Source organism: Pan paniscus, chromosome 6, assembly GCF_029289425.2.
Source record: "Pan paniscus chromosome 6, NHGRI_mPanPan1-v2.0_pri, whole genome shotgun sequence".
Lineage (NCBI taxonomy): Eukaryota > Metazoa > Chordata > Mammalia > Primates > Hominidae > Pan > Pan paniscus.
The window spans coordinates 84099752-84121099 of record NC_073255.2 but is presented as its reverse complement, the minus strand read 5'-3'; the positions used below and the strand labels follow the sequence as shown (position 1 = coordinate 84121099).

Here is a 21348-nt window from a genome sequence, read left to right as displayed (position 1 = left end):
CGCTAATGTTGCTGAGGCTGATCTCGAACTCCTGAGCTCAAGCAATCCGCCCGCCTCGGCCCCCCAAGGTGCTGGAATTACAGGCCTGATGCACGCTGCCTGGCCTTTTTAAAAAATTGAGGTTATTTTGGGGAAGGTAGAGCGTCCAGACACATCCTAATTTGCATAGCTGCGCAGTTTTACAAAATGCAATGCATTTCTACCTGTTAGGATATGTGATTTCTGGCTGGTAAGCTACACCGAATCTTGGCTAGCACAGTTGCATTCCATGTCAGATATGTAAACACAAATTCGCTCTCTGCATTTAAATATATTAGATAGATTTAAGTAACTACATTTAAATGTATTCACATTTAAATACATTTTCGGTCTGTATCTAAATGCGCTCCCTCCTGAAAATAAATATCTGAAGTGGGCCGGGCGCGGTGGCTCACACCTATAATCCCAGCACTCTGGGAGGCCAAGGCGGGTGGATCATGAGGTCAGGAGTTCATGCCTAGCCTGGCCAACATGGTGAAATCCAGTTTCTACTAAAAATACGAAAATTAACTGGGCATGGTGGCGGGCGCCTGTAATCCCAGCTACTTGGGAGGCTGAGGCAGGAGAATCGCTGGAACCCAGGAGGCGGAGGTTGCAGTGAGCTGAGATCGAGCCACTGCAGTCTGGCCTGGGTGACACAGCAAGACTCTGCCTCAAAAAAAAAAAAAAAATCAGAAGTGGACTGTAGCCTATAGTGTGTTGCCTAATAAATTTATTTTTAGAGATACTTCTTTCAATTTTCTGTGAGGTCATCTGCAGTTTCACATGGTAGACAGACTTAGGTGAGATTCTTAGCAAGGTGGAATGAAGAGTAAAGAGGTTTGTTTATTTCACAAGGGTTGATTGAAGGCCTACGATGTGTTAAATGCTGTAGGAAATACCCAGTGATTTCTCTTTCATGGAGGTTTCCTGCCTTCTCTTAAGAAGTTATCAATTAAACGGTTTACTGGAAATTGCTAAGTTAATGAACACACGGGATACATTCTTTGGATGAGTAGACATTGGTTGGGCAGAGGAGGAAGAGGAGAGCGGTTTAGAGAGAGACCTGCTTATACACTGTAGTGTCTAAAAGAGCTTGTGATGTTCAGGAAACAATTGTTCACTGCGCTACAATATAGGGGACGGCCGGTTGCAGTGGCTCACACCTGTAATCCTAGCGCTTTGGGAGGCCAAGGAGGGCAGATCACCTGAGGTCAGGAGTTCAAGACAAGCCTGCCCAACATGGTGAAACCCCATCTCTACTAAAAACACAAAAATTAGCTGGGTGTGATGGTGGGTGCCTGTAATCCCAGCTACTTGGGAGGCTGAGACAGGAGAATCACTTGAACCTGGGAGGCGGAGGCTGCAGTGAGCTGAGATCATGCCATTGCACTCTAGCCTGGGCGACGGGGTGAGCACTCTCAAATAATAATAATAATAATAAATAATAATAATGGTGATGATGTAGGGGACTTGATGAAAGGAAAGAATTAGAGAGATTCTGAAAAGAAGGTAGTTTTGGGCCCAGTGATGACTAGATTTTAAATTTCATGTAGTAGGAAGTGGGGCACTAGTAAATTTTTAAGCAGAAAAATTATTTGACCAGATCTGTGATTTCAAAAATAGCTCTGGTGATAGAGTGGAGGATGGCTTGGAGCAGGGAATAAGGGCAGATAAAACTGTTATAAAACTCTTAAAGTTAGTACAGCAAGAACTTTGAGGGTCTTTGCTAAGACAGCAGCTGGCAGCTTCAGTTTGGAGTAGGGTATCAAAGGCAACTGTGTATAAGGAATAGTTATGTAACTGGTACCCAATTTCTGAGATGATTTTCACTTAAACATTGTGTATTTTCCAGCATACTGTTGGTATTTCTAATTATGTGGGAAATTATGTTGCTTTCACTTTTTTTTTTTTTTTTTGCTCCTTACCCAGGCTGGAGTGCAATGCTGCAATCTTAGCTCACTGCAACCTCTGCCTTCTGGGTTTAAGTGATTCTCCTGCCTCAGCCTCCCGAGTAGCTGGGTTTATAGGTGCCCACCGTGATGCCTGCCTAATTTTTTGTATTTTTAGTAGAGACAGGGTTTCACCATGTTGGCCAGGATGGTCTCCAACTCCTGACCAAGTGATCCGCCTGCCTCTGCCTCCCAAAGTGCTGGGATTACAGGCATGAGCCACCCCACCAGGCCATGCTTTCAGTTTTCAAGAAAGACACCATTGTTGCCAAAGATTTTGGTAATTTGAGAGATAGAATGTATGTTTTCTCCATGTGGATCCTAGTATAATTAGATAGTAAGGATCTGTTGAATTTGAAGTATCTATCCAGAAGTATTTTGGGTACATGTTTAAGGATTGTAAAACAGTGTTTCTATTTCTGGATATAATAAATGTATTTGTTAATATAATAAATGAATAGATTAGACCCATAAACTATTTACAGTGTTGAGTCATTTCCCACAGTTAAAATCAGGATGAAAATATATAGCCGAATACTTGCTTTGTTTCTTGTAACATTTCTTTAGTACAGAACCTCCTAAGGCCATCAAACCTATCGATCAGAAGTCAGTCCATCAGATTTGCTCTGGGCCGGTGGTACTGAGTCTAAGCACTGTGGTGAAGGAGTTAGTAGAAAACAGTTTGGATGCTGGTGCCACCAATATTGGTAAGTTTGGGAGAGTTTTAAGCCACAAGAAACGATCAGTGTATGTTGTTGTAGTCAAGAAACATTTGTTATTGAAATAAGACTATCAAGTGTTGATGTAGTAATAAATTATTATTTTTAAGTTAAAGTTAGCACCTATTATGTGCCTAGTACTTAGCTAGGTAGTAATAATAATAACAGCTTTTATTGTGTTCTTATGGAGTGCCAGGCAGGTGTTATGCTAAGAATCGCACAGAAATATCTCATTTAATTTGCAGAATAGTTGGCCGTGGTGTTTCACGCCTGTAATCCTAGCCCTTTGAGAGGCCAAGGTGGGGGGATTGCTTGAAGCCAGAGTTCAAGACCAACCTGGCCAATTGGTGAGACCTCGTCTCTATTAAAAAAATAAAGTAGGCCGGGTGTGGTGGCTCACACCTGTAATCCCAGCACTTTGGGAGACCAAGGTGGGTGGATACCTGAGGTCAGCAGTTTGAGACCAGCCTGTCCAAAATGGTGAAACTCTGTCTCTACTAAAAATATAAAAATTAGCCGGACCTGGTGGCAGAAGCCTGTAATCCCAGCTACTTGGGAGGCTGAGGCATGAGAATTGCTTGAACCCGGGAGGCAGAGGTTGCAGTGAGCCGAGATCGTGCCACTGCACACCAGCCTGGGACAGAGCAAGACTCCATCTCAATAAAATAAAATAAAATAGGCGTGGAGTAGTGGCTCACATCTATAATCCCAGCACTTTGGGAGGCAGAGCAGGGCTGATCATTTGAGGTCAGGAGTTCAAGACCAGCCTAACCAACATGGTAAAACCCTGTCTCTACTAAAAATACAAAAATTAGCCAGATGTGATGGTGCATGGCTGTAATCTCAGCTCCTCGGGAGGCTGAGGGAGGAGAATTGCTTGAACCTCGGAGGTGGAGGTTGCAGTGAGCCAAGATCAGATCATGCCACTCCATTCCAGCCTGGGTGACAAGAGCAAAACTCCATCTCAAAAAAAAAACAAGAAAAAAAAGAGAAAATAACACAATAAAATAAACCTAAAAAATTATTAATCAGCTGAGTAACTTTATGAGATAGAACTTGTTATCTTCATTTTACAGATGAGGAAATTAAGGAACAGGAAATTTCCTTTTTTTGAGATTATAAAGCTAATAAAATAGGATCCAGGAAGTCTGATTCCAGAACCAGTTGTCTTTTTTTTTGTTTTTTTTTGAGATGGAGTTTCGTTCTTGTTGCCCAGGCTATAGTGCAATGGCACGATCTCGGCTCACCGCAACCTCCGCCTCCCGGGTTCAAGCAATTCTGCCTCAGGCTTACGAGCAGCTGGGATTACAGGCATGCACCACCACACCTGGCTAATTTTGTATTTTTAGTAGAGACAGGGTTTCTCCACGTTGGTCAGGCTAGTCTGGAACTCCTGACCTCAGGTGATCTGCTCACTTTGGCCTCCCAAAGTGCTGGGATTACAGGCATGAACAACCGCGCCTGCCCCCCTTTCTCCTTACTGGGTATGTTAAAATTATTTCTTTCAAAAGAAAAGGCTGGTCAAAGTGCAACGGTGTTAACCACTAATTGATCACAACCAGTTACAGATTTTTTTGTTCCTTCTCCACTCCAACTGCTTCATTTGACTAGCCTATGGACAAAAAAAAAAAAAAAAAGAGGAAAGAAAAAGCTAAACTATTTAATCTGGGCTAGTAAATGGCCAGAAAGGGCATTATAAAGATGAAATATACAAAATGATACTCGTACGTTTAACTAAAGGTATAGTTATGACTCTTCAATTTGCATATGTTATAAATAATATCAATATAAAAGCTTATAGCATGGGTCCATTTTTTTTTTTTTCTTTTTGAGACGGAGTCTCACTGTCTCCCAGGCTGGAGTGCAGTGGCGTGATCTCGGCTCACTGCAAGCTCCGCCCCCCGGGTTCATGCCATTCTAGCATGGGTCCATTTTTAATAAATACATAAATATTTAAACTTTCTAGATCTAAAGCTTAAGGACTATGGAGTGGATCTCATTGAAGTTTCAGACAATGGATGTGGGGTAGAAGAAGAAAACTTTGAAGGCTTAAGTAAGTTGACTTTTTCTAATCCTATTATAAAATAATTGGGCCACATGTCTCAGAATTTTGAGTAACACTGTCTTGGGAAACGCAAAAACAGTTTTTTCAGCCAGTTACTAGATATCATGTATATCCGTTGTTTTAGCACTTGAGGTATCTTAGTCCTTACTTTACAGTCTCTTTCAGCTCTGAAACATCACACATGTAAGATTCAAGAGTTTGCCGACCTAACTGAGGTTGAAACTTTCGGCTTTCAGGGGGAAGCTTTGAGCTCACTGTGTGCACTGAGGTGATACAATGTTTTTATTCATTCACTTGACCCCTTAGAAAAACCTCTCAGAAAGTTAATTGGAATCGTTATTATTTACAATTTTCTATCTCGGTATCTCAGCTTCTAGCTTCTGAATTCTGTTTTGTCTCACTGCCAATCTAAGTCCCAGTACTTCTGAAATGTGGGAAATAAATGAATGAAATGAAGCAAATAGTATTGTTAAAAAAAATGGTTACCCTTGTTAGAACAGTAACTTCTCAATTTTAACATAACATATAGGTAATAAATGATAGTTACCATTGCTTTTCATCATCAAATTTTAGGGAAACATTTCACCAAAGCACTATTTAATTATAGCCCAGATACTAAATTTTTATAATTATATTTAAATATATATATACATATAGATGTGTGTATATATATACACATATATATGTGTGTGTGTATATATGTGTGTGTGTGTGTATATATATATATATATATTTTTTTTTTTTTTTTTTTTTTTTTAGACAGAGTCTCACTCTGTCACCCAGGCTGGAGTGCAGTGGCACAGTCTCAGCTCACTGCAATCTCTGCCTCCCAGGTTCAAGTGATTCTCGTGCCTCAGCCTCCTGAAGAGCTGGGACTATAGCGTGCATCACCACTCCTGGCTAATTTTTGTATTTTTAGTAGAGATGGAGTTTTGCCGTGTTGCCCAGGCTGGTCTGGAACTCCAGGCCTCAAGTGATCTGCGCTCCTCGGCCTCCCAAAGTGCTGGAATTACAGGCATGAGCCACCGCACCCTGCCCTACATATACATTTTAATTATAATATCTTTTGGATCCTTTAAAAATTTAAAAACATTTTTTTAATTCTTTAAAAAATTCTTTAAAACAATTTTATTTGAAGAGTAATAACAAAACAAATCCCTATTTGTGAATAAATAAACCTTGAGATCATTTATGGTTTGGCAATTCAACCTGAAAAATGAAATCAAAGCTTTTATCAAAACAAAGCATGTTTAGTGCTTTCTGTCTCGCTGTCTTTTAGATGCCAAACCTTAGATTTTATGATGACTCCTCAACCGTTTAGATCTTGGTTATCTCAGAGGGATCATCAGCTTTTTAAGAAAGTTTTGAGAGAAAAGCAAGTGAAGAAAAGCGTAGTCAATGCTCAACATCACGGGTCTCTCACTGAACACACCACGCCTGGTATTCTCTCACAGCGATGTCACCATTTCTACCTGCCACGCATCGGCGAAGGTTGGGACTCGACTGGTGTTTGATCACGATGGGAAAATCATCCAGAAAACCCCCTACCCCCACCCCAGAGGGACCACAGTCAGCGTGAAGCAGTTATTTTCTACACTACCTGTGCGCCATAAGGAATTTCAAAGGAATATTAAGAAGGTACAGTAAATTAATCCTGGTTTTCAAGAGTATTGGTTAATGCACATGAGCAAAAGATTTACTAAAGATGTTTATTCTTCAGTTGATTCTCTTGCCATAATCTATTGAGAAATGCTTTATTTGCATTTCTCGTTAAAGACTTAACATTAAAAACTTAACTTCAGGGTGATTTACTTTTTTCTTTTCATCACATAGTGTTTATTAGGACTGGGCAACATAGTGAGACTCTGTTTCTATGAAAAATTAAAAAAAAAATTGACTGGGCATGGTGGCATCCACCTGTAGTTCCAGCTACTTGGGAAGCTGAAGTGGGAGATTCACTTGAGCCCAGAAACTTGAGGCTGCAGTGAGCTATGATTACGCCACTGTATTTCAGACTGGGAGACAGAGTAAGACCCTGTCTGGAAAAATATATATACATATATATTTTTTATTTTTATTTTTAATTTTTATCTTTTTTTGAGATGGAGTCTCACTTTGGCGCCCTGGCTGGAGTGCAGTGGCACGATCTCGATTCACTGCAACCTCCACCTCCCGAGTTTAAGCGATTCACCTGCCTCAGCCTTCTGAATAGCTGGGATTACAGGCGCGCACCACCACACCTGGTTCATTTTTGTATTTTTAGCAGAGACGGGGTTTCATCATGTTGTCCAGGCTGGCCAGGCTGGTCTCGAATTCCTGACCTCAGGTGATCTGCCCACCTCGGCCTCTCAAAGTGCTGGGATTATAGGCGTGAGCCACCATGCCTGCCTTATGTACTTATATTTTAATGAGACTATTTCTCTCGGTTTTCTGATGAATGAGTTACTGGAACCCTTATGAATCTGAATGCAAAAGAAACAGCTAAATGTTATGTAATTGTTGTGTTTAAAAACCAGATTATAAAACTATCTGTATTATATGATTACGGTTTTATAAAAACAAAACAACGGCCTAAATGTGTATAGTATAAAGGCTGGAAGAGTCAGCACTTTCATGTTCTCAGCGGTTATCCTTGGATGTGAGATCTCATGCACTTTTTGCTCTCTTCTTTGTGCCTTTCCATTTTGTATGTGTATTTTTTACAATCTAAAAAGTTACTTAAACATATGCAGCTAAAAACTTTTTTTACTCGTAAAGCATTTGGTGCTAATTTTAACTGTTCTTTTTTTAGACAGAGTCTTCTCACTCTGTCGCCCGGGCTGGAGTGCAGTGGTGTGACCTTGGCTCACTGCAACCTCTACCTCCTGGGTTCAAGTGATTCTCCTGCCTCAGTCTCCCAAGTAGCTGGGATTATAGGTATGTGTCACCATGACCAGCTAATTTTTGTATTTTTAGTAGAGATAGGGTTTCACCATGTTGGCCAGGCTGGTCTTGCACCCCTGACCTCAAGTGATCTGCCTGCCTCAGCCTCCCAAAGTGCTAGGATTACAGGCATGAGCCACCACGTGTGGCCTTTTTTTAAAAGCTTTTTTGTAAGTCAGCTAGCAAGAACACAGGAAGAAATACTCAAATCTCCCTTACCCAGCTGGGGGCTATGTCAGGTTTTATAAGCATAGGGTAATGAGTTGTGATTTGATTGGATCTTGCAGTAAAGTAATGCTGGGAGGTGTGATCTGACTGGATCCTGCCATGGGGTGACAGCAAAACTCAATCTGATTGGATCCTGGCTCCTGCCATGGAGTGTCCAGTTCTTAAATCAGTCTCAGCTCTTCAGGCCGAGCTTTTAGTTTCCACTCCGTGGTTGCATGCTTGGTTAACCTGGGCATGCACAGGGTACATGCCCTTCAACCTGTGGGTCCATGGCAATTGAAAAACAACTGACAACCTCATTACATAAAAGTTGAACTGAGCCGGGTGCAGTGACTCACGCCTGTAATCCCAGCACTTTGGGAGGCCAAGGCAGGTGGAGGTCAGGACTTCAAGACCAGCCTGGCCAAAATGGTAAAACCCCATCTCTACTAAAAATATAAATATTAGCCAGGTGTGGTGGTGCACCCTTATAATCCCAGCTATCTGGAGGCTGAGGCAGCAGAATCACTTGAACCTAGGAGGTGGAGGTTGCAGTGAGCTGAGTTCATACCATTGCACTCCAGCCTGGGTGACAAGAGTGAAACTCCATCAAAAAAAAAAAAAAAAGTTGAACCAGATTTGGTCTGATGCAGTTACAGATCTACAAACCTCACCGCCACCCTCCTGCCAACACCTTCCACTCCTCATTCTTGAGGGATTAGGGATGGAGGTCACGCTTCTGCTTCGACTTCATGCTGAGCAGGGCACTGAGTCCCCTAAAGTGAAAGGAATGAAACTCTTGGGCTTCTGAGTTCAAATGAGTTCTGGGGTCACCCGGAGTAGCTTGAAAGGCTGGTATTGTTGTAATACAAGCTGAAGGTGGAAGTGTTGGAGCCTGGAGGACAAACAGCTCACCATCCATTTAAATAAATAGGACCAAAAAGTAACAGAACAGTGGCCACGAGGGGCCCCAACAGAGGAAGAAACCAGGTGAGGTGCGGTATAGTGGACTCGACTGCCTTCTAAATCTCAGTTGTTGGCCGGGTGCAGTGGCTCACACCTGTAATTCCAGCAAAAGAAAAGCCGAGGCAGGGTGATCACGAGGTCAGGTGTTCAAGACCAGCCTGGCAAACATGGTGAAGCCCTGTCTCTACTAAAAATACAAAAATTAGCTAGGCATGGTGGCATGTGCTGTAGTCCCAGCTACTCGGGAGGCTGAGGCTGGAGAATCACTTGAACCTGGGAGGCGGAGGTTGCAGTGAGCCGAGATTGTGCCACTGCACTCCAGCCTAGGTAACAGAGCAGGACTCCATCTCAGTCAATCAATCAATCAATCAATCTCAGCGGTTGAACTACCCTTGACATGGTTCAGCTCTGTATCCACACCGAAATCTCATGTCAAATTGTAATTCCCAGTGTTGTGGGAGGGACCTGGTGGGAGGTGATTGGTTCATGGGGGCCGACATCCCCCTTGCTGTTCTCGTGATATTGAGTGAGCGCTTGTAGGATCTGGTTGTTTAAAAGCGTGCAGCCCTCCCACTTCAATCTCTCTGTCTCTCCTGCTCCAACATGGCCAGATGTGCCTGCTTCCCCTTCGCCTTCTGCCGTGATTGTCAGTTTCCTGAGGCCTCCCCAGCCATGCTTCCTGTACAGCCTGCAGAACTGTGAGTCAATTAAACCTCTTTTCTTCATAAATTACCCAGTTTCTCATAGTTTTTATAGCAGTGTGAAAACAGATTAATGGCCCTTCTGGTTGAAGGAATGCAGCCATTCTGCTTGTTTGACTATGTCCTTTCTATTCATCTGTATTTCCTGGGAGGTGTTTATCCAAGTGCAATAGGAGGTATTGGTGACCGCACAGTCCCCTCAGTGTTCTGCTAGTAAATAGTTGAAGGTTGATCATTGATCTCCTGCGTTTTCAGTCTGGCATGGAAAAGCCCCCGTGCAACTGGTAAAGATATCAATAAGCACCAGGAGGTATCTAAATCCACCAGGAGCCATAGGCATCACGTTGACGTCCATTTACCAGTCTTCCCTGGCAAGATTCTTCTGAATTGTGCTGCCTTGACCAAAAGAGGTATGGGAGGGGCTGGGCACAGTGGCTTGTGCCTGTAATCCCAACATTTTGGGAAACCAATTCAGGTGGATCATTAGAGGTCAGGGGTTCAAGACCATCCTGGCCAACATGGTGACATCCCATCTCTACTAAAAATACAATAAGTTAGCTGGGTTTGGTGTTGGGTGCCTGTAATCCCAGCTACTCGAGAGGCTGAGGCAGGATAATCGCGTGAACCTGGGAGGAGGAGGTGGCAGTGAGCTGAGATCGTGCCATTGCACTCCAGCGTGGGCAACAAGAGTGAAACGTCATCTCAAAAAATAAAAAAAAAGTCCGGGCGTGATGGCTCACACCTGTAATCCCAGCACTTTGGGAGGCCAAGACGGGTGGATCACGAGGTCAGGAGTTCAAGACCAGCCTGGCCTAGATGGTGAAACCCTGTCTCTACTAAAAATACAAATGTTAGCTGGGCATGGTGGCATGCACCTGTAATCTCAGCTACTCAGAAGTCTGATGCAGGAGAATTGCTAAAACCCAGGAGGGAGAGGTTACATTGAGCTGAGATTGCACCACTGCACTCTAGCCTGGGCGACAGAGCAAGACTCCGTCTCAAAAGAAAGAAAGAGAAAGGAAATTCCCCAGGGAAGTACCTCGGCTTATTTCATAAACAGGTACTGAAGGAAGCAGAGGCATGTGGAGGACTTCCCCACCTCATGCAGCTATTTGGGCCATGGCATCTGAAATTTATTATTTCAGAGTCACCCCTTTGATGACCTTAGCAGTGAACTGCAGTCATCTGTTTAGGCCTTTCCATGGCCCACGTCAATGCCGGTATTTCTGTCTGTTGCACATTTGATTTCCTTGTTGTTGGCATTTAGAAGGCCCCCCGTTTCCCAGATCACACCACGGGCATGGACCACAGCGATTGCATCTTGTGAGTCTGTAGAAATGGTCAAGGCCTTGTCCTCTCTTAGGTCCAGAGGTCAGGTTAATGCAGATTTTCCCGGCCATCTGTGCTGAAGTCCCTGTGGAGAGGCTCCTGGCTGGTTTCCTGTAGGTAGAGAGCTACACGTCCTGCCCTTCATTGGCTTCTTTTCATGAAGCTCCTGCCATCTACAAAACATGTCTCCCTTCTTGAATCACATCTCTGTTATCGAAACTCTAGAAGTCGACCGGGCATGGTGGCTATGCCTATAATCCCAGCATTTTGGGATTGCAAGGCGGGTGGATCACCTGAGGTCAGGAGTTCAAGACCAGCCTGGCCAACATGGCGAAACCCCGTCTCTAATACAAATACAAAAATTAGCCAAGCATGGTGGCCACTGTACTCCAGCCTGGGCGACAGAGCAAGACTCTGTCTCAAAAAAAAAAAAGAAAAAAAAAGAGAAAGAAAGTGTCATGCTTTTCTGCATTCTGTGAGTTGTTTTAGTGAGTTATCGAACTTGAGGGCATGGTGGGAACCTCCAAATTTGCAGCCAGTTGGTGAGAAGTACAACTGGTGTCTGAGGACACCCAAGCCTGCAGGTGTGTCTAAAGCAAGGGCAGCCTGGTGGGGGCTGGTGGCCTTAACCTGTGGCATTTGAGGTAACATCAGGGAGTTGACATCAGAATTGCATCACATAGGCTGGGCGCGGTGGCTCATGCCTGTAATCCTAGCACTTTGGGAGGCCAAGGTGGGCAGATCACGAGGTCAGGAGAGCGAGACCATCCTGGCTAACACAGTGAAACCCCGTCTCTACTAAAAATACAAAAAATTAGCCAGGCATGGTGGTGGGTGCCTGTAGTCCCAGCTACTCAGGAGGCTGAGGCAGGAGAATGGCGTGAACCCAGGAGGCGGAGCTTGCATTGAGCCAAGATCACGCCACCGCACTCCAGCCTGGGTGACAGAGCGAGACTCCATCCCCCGCCACAAAAAAAAGACAAAAAAACAGAATTGTGTCACACAGGCCAGATGCAGTGGCTCATGCTTATAATCCCAGCAATTTGAAAGGCAAGGTAACAGGATCGCTTGAGCTTGAGTCTGAGGCCGCAGTGAGCTATGACCACACCACTGCACCCCAGTCTGGGTGACAGCACAAGACCCCAACTCCAAAAAGAAAAAAGAAAAATCACAAAGAATTGCATGGCAGAGTGCCTGTCTTTCACAGCTTTAACTGCTGAAGGAACTTTCTTTTTTTTTTTTTTTTGAGAGGGGGTGAGGAGACACAATCTCTGCTAGTGATTCTCTTGCCTCAGCCTCCCAAATAGCTGGGATTATAGGCGTGCACCACCACGCCTGCCTAATTTTTGTATTTTTAGTAGAGACAGGGTTTCACCATGTTGGCCAGGCTGGTCTCAAACTCCTGCTGGGATCATGGGCGTGAGCCACCACGCCCGGCAACCTTTAGAGTTTTCTTACCACCTGGTTTTCCTCTCTCAATATCTTTCTCTCATTTCCTGCCTTAAAACTCTAGCTTGGCATCTGGGCGCAGTAGCTCATGCCTGTAATCCCAGCACTTTGGGAGGCCGAGGTGGGTGGATCACTTGAAGTCAGGAGTTCGAGACCAGCCTGGCCAACATGGTGAAACCTTGTCTCTACTATTTTTACAAAAGTTAGTCGGACGTACAGACGGGTGCCTGTAGTCCCAGCTGCTTGGGAGGCTGAGGCAGGAGAATTTGTTTGAACCCAGAACTGAAAGTTGCAGGGAGCCAAGGTTGTGCCACTGCACTCCAGGATGGGAGACAGAGCAAGACTCTGTCTCCAAAACAAACAAACAAACAAAAAAACCCTGTAGCTTGAGCCTTCTCTTCTATTGTTTTTCTTTAAAAAATAAAAATTAAAAATAGATGTAGATGCTATGTTGCTGAGGCTGGCCTCAAACTCCTGGCCTCAGGTGAACCTCCCGCCATGACCTCCAAAACTGCAGGGATTGTAGGTGTGAGCACTGCACCCAGCCTTATGTTCTTTTCTACATAAAAAACAGCACAGAATTATCTTCCAGAGCTAATAAATATGTTCAAATAACCACAACCCCATTAAGGAAAAATATCACTGGGCAGCAAATAATCAATCCAGAGCAATATAATCACAATTGCTGTGAAGGTGAGAAAAGTTCATTTTTATTATGTTTCCCCAAGAGATGCACTCTATTGTTCTCTTGAAAACACACAGCTCATGTCCTCCTTTAGAACACACATCCTCTTTAAAGTAACATACAAACATGCCAAAACAAGGTAAAAAATTACATCTGAATTCTCACATTTCAAACATATATGAAATATCAAATAAAAATTTATTTTTACAAGAATTTAGGGGAACTACTACATAGCTATAAATGTAATATATATGTTAGCTAAGTATCATAGATAAAAACCATGCTCCCTTCAGCAGCATGTGTAATAATAGATACAAAGATTGAAAGGTAAAAGATTTAGGATGAAAAGAATCCTCTCTTAAAAAGGAAAACAAAATTATATGTATGTGTATACAACAGTTATAACACCCATCACACAGCTTTATAGAAACAGCATCTATTCAAAAATACCAGTATTTCCAAAATATTTAAAATAATATTGAAAGTAATAATAATATTTAAATAAATAAATATATTTAATAAATATTTCAATAAATAAAATATTTAAATAATTCTATACCCATGTTTTTCAAAATAAACCAATAAAATAGATAGTATATATTAGACGTGTTAGTATATATATCTGAGACATGTTAAAAATCACAACTGAATTCTCACAATTCAGTCACAAACCTAAACAGCAAATAAAAATTTCTATCACCGGAATTATGTTTTTTTCTGGTGGGGAGCTACCAATAGCTATAAATAGAAGAGATTATTATGGAAGTATCATAGATAAAAAGAGTGCTCGCTTCAGGAGCACATATAATAATACAGAAACAAATTTAAAGATAATAAAATATTTAGGATAAAAAGAATCATCTCTTAAAAATGAAAAGAAAATTATCTTTATGTATATATAACAACTATAACTCTCATCAAAAAACTACAGGAACAGCATGTTTTCAAAAGTACAACAATTTCCAAACTATTTGAAATAAATCTATGAATAATTCAATGGCCAACATTTTCCAAACCAACCAATAAAATGCAGAGTGTGCATGAAGCTATCTGTTACAATCTGTGGCACTGATATTTCACAAAAGAATTCTGTGCCAATCTGAGCCCCTGCATTGTGCCTTCAAATGCTCCTGGACTGTGGCAATCAAGTCCGTAAGAAACAGGACCTCCAGGTTCCGTCCCAGGGAGGTTGGAATTCAGCAATATAAAAAGGGTGGTGGTGCCGCAGGAAAGGGTGGAACTGGAAACACTCCCGGTTTCTTAGTTTTCTCCAAGGACTCCTAGAAGGACCCCACCCCCCTCCCCCCACCCCTGCTCCTAGGAGGACAACGTGATCACTGTATTGAGCTCCATCAAGAATGGTCCACGTTCTTCTAGATGATGTGCACAAATGGTTCCTCTCCTCCTTCCTGGTGTCTGCCATTAGCATTGGAATAAAGTTCCTGCTGAAAATCCACATCTCCCCTGGGTCCGGTGTTCTGGAAGTGAGAGAGACAATGTCACACTTCAAGGAGGCAGCTCTCTAGACAGGAAGGTTATTCACGTCCCATGTCAAGTCTAGAGTTCAGAGCAATTGAGAAATGCAATTTTATCTGCTGCCTTTCATTCTATACCCTGCTTCTGAACCATCGTGTTCAACTGTGAAACTCACACTTTGGTGACCACGACTCCAAAACTCACTTAATACACCCAAGGTCAGCCCCAGTGATCTGCTTCATAGCAAGGACTTTGGGTGGGTCTGCCCAGGGAGTAGGACACCCTCAGAGAATGTGGCTTTGGACTTCATCACAGCTGGGGCCTTTTATGTCACTTAAGATCTAAACTTGTAACCATGCTAGATGTGTTTCTAATGTGACAACATCACGAACCACGAGTCCAGAAGCCTAATCCTTAATCCTACCTCCTCATGATGAAGTCTCATGCTCTGTGCTCAACATGGTTAGCTGCACAAGATGTAAACCAAAGCTTCACTGAACCCTCGACCCAAATCGGTAACTCAAGTGCGTCAATCATAATGAACCTCCCCAAACTCAGTATTTATGATTATTTTTGAGGCAGGGTCTCACTCTGTCGCCCAGACTGGAGTGCAGTGGCAGGATCAGGGCTCTGTGCAGCCCCGACCTTCCAGGCTCCAGCGATCCTCCCGCCTCAGCCTCCTGAGTAGTTGGGAGTAGAGATGCGTCCCACATCGCCTGGCTAATTTTTGTATTTTTGTGGAGAGGGGATCTTGCCACGTTGCCCAGGCTTGAAGCCGGATCAAGCAATTGGGTTCCTCGGATTTCCAAAATGGACCCCAATATTCTGCCTTTACCCCAGAGGATGCAGATGTACCTTCTCTCAGGCCGATGACCTCAGGCCTCCACGGTCCCTGGAGCTCTAGGAAAGGCGAGTGCGATCTCGCGCCCACACCCAGTGCTCTGGGTCATAAGCCTGGATCTGGAAAAACAAACGCCCTTTGAGAAGACGGGGACTGGCCAGGATACCCCTCTCTCCCCTCGTCCAGCCTCCAGCCCACCCGATTCCTCCCCACCTCCTCCACCTCCCCAGGCCCCACTCACCTCCTCCAACTCCTCCGGGGAAACCCAAGCCCTGCCGCTCATGGAACAGAAGAACTGGAACCGAAGTTTCTGGAACAGGGCTATCTGAGAGCGGTTCTTCCTGGCCCTCGGGTTCATGTAACGGCATAACTGGAACCGACGCTTACGGACCAAGGGTATGCGAGAGCGGGTCTTCCCATACAGGAAGTAGATGATGTTTTGTTTGGGGGCCTCGTCGTCCTCCTCCATGTCATTGGCCAGATAGCTGAGGACAGAAATCAGGTTGCTGCTCAGGGGCACCACCAGGAGAGACCTCCGGCTGAGGTCAGCTTCCCAGAGAGGAAGGTAAGGGACCGTCCCTAGCTCAGGACTGGCACCCACCCTGCAGAGAGCCATGCCTTCCTCAGGAGGGCTCTGCTGGACAGAGACCTGATCAAGGGCGTCTCCCACTCCTTCAGGATGGAGACAAAAACCCAACTGGTGGCTGAGAGTGGTGGCTTATGCCTGGAGTCCCAGCATATTGGGAGGCCAAAGCAGGAGGATCACTTGAGGCCAGGAGTTTGAGACGGGCCTGGGCAACATAGCAAGACCCTCGTCTCTATTAAAAATAGAAGAAATATGCCAGACGCGGTGGCTCATGCCTGTAATCCCAGCACTTTAGAAGGCTGAAGCAGGTGGATCGCTTGAGACCAGGAGTTGGAGACCAGCCTGGTCAACACGGAGAAACCCCATCTCTACTAGAAATACAAAAATCAGCCTGGTGCAGTGGCACACCCGTTAGGCCTAGCTACTCAGGAGGCTGAAGCATAAGAATTGTGTGAACCCAGGAGGCGGAGGTTGCAGTGAGTCGAGGTTGGGCCACTCCATTCCAGCCTGAGAGGCAGAGCAAGACTCTGTCTCAATAAACAGACAAACAAACAAACTGTCCAGGTGTGGTGGCACAGCCCTGTAGTCGGAGCTAATAAAGAAGCTGAGGTGGGAGGATCGCTTGAGCCCAGGATATGGAGGCTGCGGTGAGCTATGATCTCACCACTGCACTCCAGCTTGGGGGACAGGGCAAGTCTGTCTCAAAAAAATAAAAGAAATTGAATACATTGATATTTTGCCAGGACCCTGCCTTCTACAGGCATCTAGTCTAATGGGACTGGGAGTAATCAAGGCAGATGACCTAATCCCAGTGTCCAGGATGTAACTAGAGAGCTACGGGCATGCAGAAGTTGGAAGATGAGGGAAGGCATCACAGAGGCTGTGGGGTGAACTGACTTCAAGGAATGGGTCCTTCCCTTCAGAGCCACATGTGTGCGGGACACCCAGACAGAAAACACAAACACAAAGTCGAGTGGAGGGCATTTGGAAGGAGCAGTGAAGCCGAGCCAGGAAATACCAAGATGGTGAGCCAGTGTGCTTGTAGAGATTGTAGAGAGGGTAGAATTGACACTGTGGACCCTGGCCTCGATAGAGAAAGGCATCAGCTAAGGAAGTTGTTCAGGTGGGCAGTGAGGTTGTGGTGCTTTGGAAAGATGTTCAGGCTGCACTAGGAAGCCCCCTGGCTTGGGGAGAGACTCCAGGAGACCCCAGCAGGGAGCATTTGACAGTGGATTCGAGTGATGCGAGGGGTACCTGAACTGTGGCCTCTGTCGTGGGAACCCAGAGGAGGTCGATGGCGTTTGTGGTTGATGTGGGAAGGAGAGAGAGAGAAGAACCAGAAACGTCTGCTTGCTGGAGGAAGCGGCATGTCCGCTCCTCCACTCCTTTTCTTTTCCCCTTAGGAGCGGTTTATGGTTCCTTTTGTTTTATTCTTTTATTTGTACACTGGCATTGGAGTTTGTTTTTTTGGCTTTTTTTTTTTTTGAGAAAAAGTCTCACTGTGTCACCCAGGCTGGAGTGCAGTGGCTCGACCTTAGCTTACTGCAACCTCGACCTCCTGGGTTCAAAGTGTTCTCTTGCCTCAGCCTCCCGAGTAGCTGGGAATACAGATGCACACCACCACGCCCAGCTAATTTTTCGATTTTTAGTAGAGACGGGGTTTGGCCATGTTGGCCAGGCTGGTCTCGAACTGCTGACCTCAGGTGATCCGCCTGCCTCGGCCTCCCAAAGTGCTGGGATTACAGGCGTATGCCACTGTGCCCAGCCTGAGTTTCTGTTTAGAAACAACAGTCTATGATAGTATAATCCTCTCTTTTTTGTACACAGAGTAAAGAGGACAAATAGGTGAAAGAATAAATGAAAGGCTGGAATCCCACTTCCCCCGCTGTCCCAGGGCATTGGATATTGATGGATAGGAGGCAGCAAACCACTCACAGAGCCAGGAAGAAATGAATGCGTTGGTATTGCCAGGAGGGGAGGCCGGCCCGGCTGAAATACGCTATGACCATAGCCAGGAGATACTGATGGAGAGAAAGGAACACAGGGAGAGGTCACATCTTGGAAGAGGAAGATTGTGGAGAGGGGGAATGAGGGTCTGGGGAGGGGCTGCCCATCAGAGAAGGGACCTCAGTGTTGGGGTGACTGTACTCATTTGGAAATTGCGGGATGGAGGGGTATTCGAAGGTTGGATGCAAATCCGAGAAGCCAGAGGAAGGGTTTTGGGTGATGCTCCCAGGATGGTGGGCTCCGTTGGGATCTTTGGAGGGGGTGTGTCTAGGTCGGCTGGTGTCAGGAGGGTCTTTTGTGTGCCAGGCAGAGAACTGTCCCGAAGAGCTGAGAGTAGAGGGGCCAGGAGCTTCAGGGCTGCGGCCAGACTGTGGCCCAGAGCTCAGATCCAAAAGGACCCATGGGAGAGGCAGGGGCCACTCATTCACTCTGCAAGAGACCAGCAGAATCCTGAGGGAGATGCTGACAAATCATAAAAAGACCAAGAATAGCCGGGAGTGGCGGCTCAAGCCTGTGATCCCAGTACTTTTTGAGAGGTGGAGACAGGAGGCTCATGTGAGCCCAACAGTTGGTGAACAACCTGGGCAACATAGTGAGACCCTGTTTCTACAAACATTTCAAAAATTAGGTGAGCATGGTGGCATGTGCCTAGTCCCAGCTCCTCAGGAGGCTGAGGAAAGAAGATTGCTTGAGCCCAGGAATTAGAGGCTGCAATGAGCTATGATCATGCCACTGCACTCCATCCTGGGGAGCAGAGCTAGACTCTGTCTCACAAAAAAAAAAAATTTGTGGGTGCCAAGACTCAAGACTGTGGGAGCTGTTCGGGCACAGTGGCTGACGTCTATAATCTCAGCACTTTGGGAGGCCAAGGCGGGTGGATCGCCTGAGGTCAGGTGTTCAGGACCAACCTGGCTAACATGGCAAAACCCCGTTTCTACTAAAAACACAAAAATTAGCCAGGCGTGGTGGTTCATGTCTGTAATCCCAGCTGCTTGGAGGCTGAGGCAGGAGAATCGCTTGAACCCGGGAGGCATCGGCTGCAGTGAGTCAAGATCGAGACACTGCCCTCCAGCCTGGGCAACAGAGCAAGACTATGTCTCACAAAAAAAAAAAAAAAAGAAAGAAAGACTGTAGGAGCATCTGGTGGGAGGTGGTGGAGGGAGAACTGTGGGTTTGGAAGCTGTGCCCTCCCCCCAGCCATGCATTGGAACAGGAACAGTTACATGGAGAACAACCTTACCTTGTCCGACACCCTCAGATCTTTGTCCCAGGCCAGGAATCTTTTAATGACAGGATCCTCTGTGATTAGAGAGCAGATGTCAGTGTGAGAAGCAGGACAGGGTTTCCGTGGGAGCAGCAGGGCAGCGAGGAGAAGTGTGCCTCCCGGGGGGAAGTCTCAGGATTGTGACCGCGGGTGAGGTGGATGGGAGAGGGGAGAATGACTTTCACTGGGCAAGGGAGAGAGGCTCCTGCTCTGAGACTCCCCTGAGAAGAGGCCGAAGGAGGCCCTGGGTGTGAGAATCTACAGGATGTAGAGCTGGGAATCAGCCAGGACCCCCTCCAGCAGACACGGAGGGACCACTGCAGAGTCATAAAGGAATTCCCATCATTTCCTCATGAGACAGTCACATCAGGGTGTGACCATGGCCTTGGTATCCCCCACTATGGATGGAGACACTTAGGTTTAGAAAAGTCAGTAAGAGACATTAAGTTTCAGAGGGCACAGCTGAAACCACTTTCTTTGTTTATTGATTTTGTTTTTCTTTATTTGATTTTTATTTTTATTTATTTCTTAATTTATTTTGAGACAGAGTCTTGCTCTGTGGGCCAGGCTGGAATGCAGTGGCCTGATCTTGGCTCACTGCAACCTCTGCCTCCCGGGTTTAAGCGATTCTCCTGTCTCAGCCTCCCGAGTAGCTGGGATTACATGCATGAGCTACTGTGCCCAGCCTTGGTTTTTCTTTTGAGGCAGGGTTTTGCTCTGTCACCCAGGCTGGAGTGCAGTGGTGTAATCATAGCTCACTGCAGCGGTGTAATCATAGCTCACTGCAGCCTCAAAGTCCTGAGTTCAAGCAATCGTCTTGCCTCAGCCTCCCAACATGCTGGGATATCAGGTGGGAGCCACTGCACCTGGCCCAAAACCAAGCTTTCTTATCCCAAGCGCTGACCTTTATCAAGTTGACCTAATCCTTTATCATCTCCTAAGTGTCCCTCATGAGTGATCACTTCACATTCCTCCCACATGGAGAGCTCACCCACTGGGGCATATTTTTCCCATTGGAAAAGTGTGGTTATTGGAAGTTTCCTGTTTTTGGAAAGAACAGGATTGGAGGTGCTCTCTGGGGTGTCTTCCTACCAAGCAGCCTGTTGAAGGCCTCGTGGTGCTCAGGGAGCACGAGCGACACTCGCCGTCGCTTCAGCTTCATCTTGAGGCCACACAGCATCTCCGCCACCCAGATCTCCTCAGGCTCAGGGGCGAGCACCTTCCGTAGCTCCTCCTCCGACTCCTCAGATTCGTCCCACCACTCCATCTTCCTTTTCCAGCAAAAGGACCTATGCGGGGGGCTGGGATCTACCCCAGGGGCTGAGTAAAGAAACCAGGCCACGGTGTAATGCTTCTGCAGTTGATCACACTAGAGCCCGACCCAAAACCCCAAACCACTCTCCATCCTCCCCAGCCTCGCAGACTGCTGGCTTCTCCAAGCCATCTTTCCTTCTGTCTGTCTCCTCTGCTGAGCTCCATGTGCCGCTCCTTCTCCTCCCCATTCTCCCGTTTCTCTGTCCTCAGAACACTTCCTCATATCCTTCCCTGGTCCCTGGCTGAGTCCCTTTTTTTTTTTTTGTTGTTGTTGTTGTTGTTGTTGTTGTTGTTGAGAAACAGTCTTCCTTTGTGGCCTAGGCTGGAGTGTAGTGGTGCGATCTTGGCTCACTGCAACCTCTGCCTCCTGGGTTCCAGTGATTCTCCTGCCTAAGCCTCCCAAGTAGCTGGGATTACAGGTGCCCACCAGAACACCCAGCTCATTTTTGTGCTTCTAGAAGAGACAGGGTTTCACCATGTTGGCCAGGCTGGTCTCCAACTCCTGGCCTCAAGTGATCTGCCTGCCTGGCCTCCCAAAGTGCTGGGATTACAGGTGTGAGCCACTGCACCCTGCCTCAGTACCTCCATTCTTCCCACACACCCTCCTCACGTGCTCCTTCCTGACTTCTGGGCCCTTCTTTCCTTCTTTTTTTTTTTTTTTTTTGAGACAGCGTCTCACTCTCTCACCCAGAATGGAATGCAGTGGCGCTATCTTGGCTCAAAGCAACCTCTTCCATCTGGGTTCAAGCGATTATCCTGTCTCAGCCTCCCAAGTAGCTGGGATAACAGGCATGCCTGGCTAATTTTTGTATTGTTCGTATAAATGAGGTTTCGCTATATTGGTCTG

The 21348-nt window shown here is 45.8% G+C and overlaps 2 protein-coding genes and 1 pseudogene across 2 annotated transcripts in view; 2 read left to right on the top strand and 1 right to left on the bottom strand.

The window, feature by feature from the left end:
- LOC100990062 (putative postmeiotic segregation increased 2-like protein 1) overlaps positions 1-21348 on the top strand; it is a 37956-nt pseudogene that overhangs the window by 833 nt on the left and 15775 nt on the right.
- LOC129393016 (protein CASP-like) overlaps positions 9795-21348 on the top strand; it is a 63218-nt gene continuing 51664 nt past the window's right edge. The window contains exon 1 of the mRNA XM_055115089.1: positions 9795-9960. The gene's annotated coding sequence lies outside the window, so the exon portion shown is untranslated. The remainder of the gene's footprint in view (positions 9961-21348) is intronic.
- LOC117981012 (putative speedy protein E7) lies at positions 15390-20537 on the bottom strand. Its single transcript, XM_055115079.3, has 5 exons — positions 20280-20537; positions 19164-19222; positions 17852-17937; positions 15572-15815; positions 15390-15449 (listed from the first exon to the last, which is right to left on the bottom strand). The coding sequence occupies exons 1-5, from the start codon at positions 20452-20454 to the stop codon at positions 15390-15392; spliced, it is 624 nt and encodes a 207-aa protein (XP_054971054.2). The 5' UTR covers positions 20455-20537.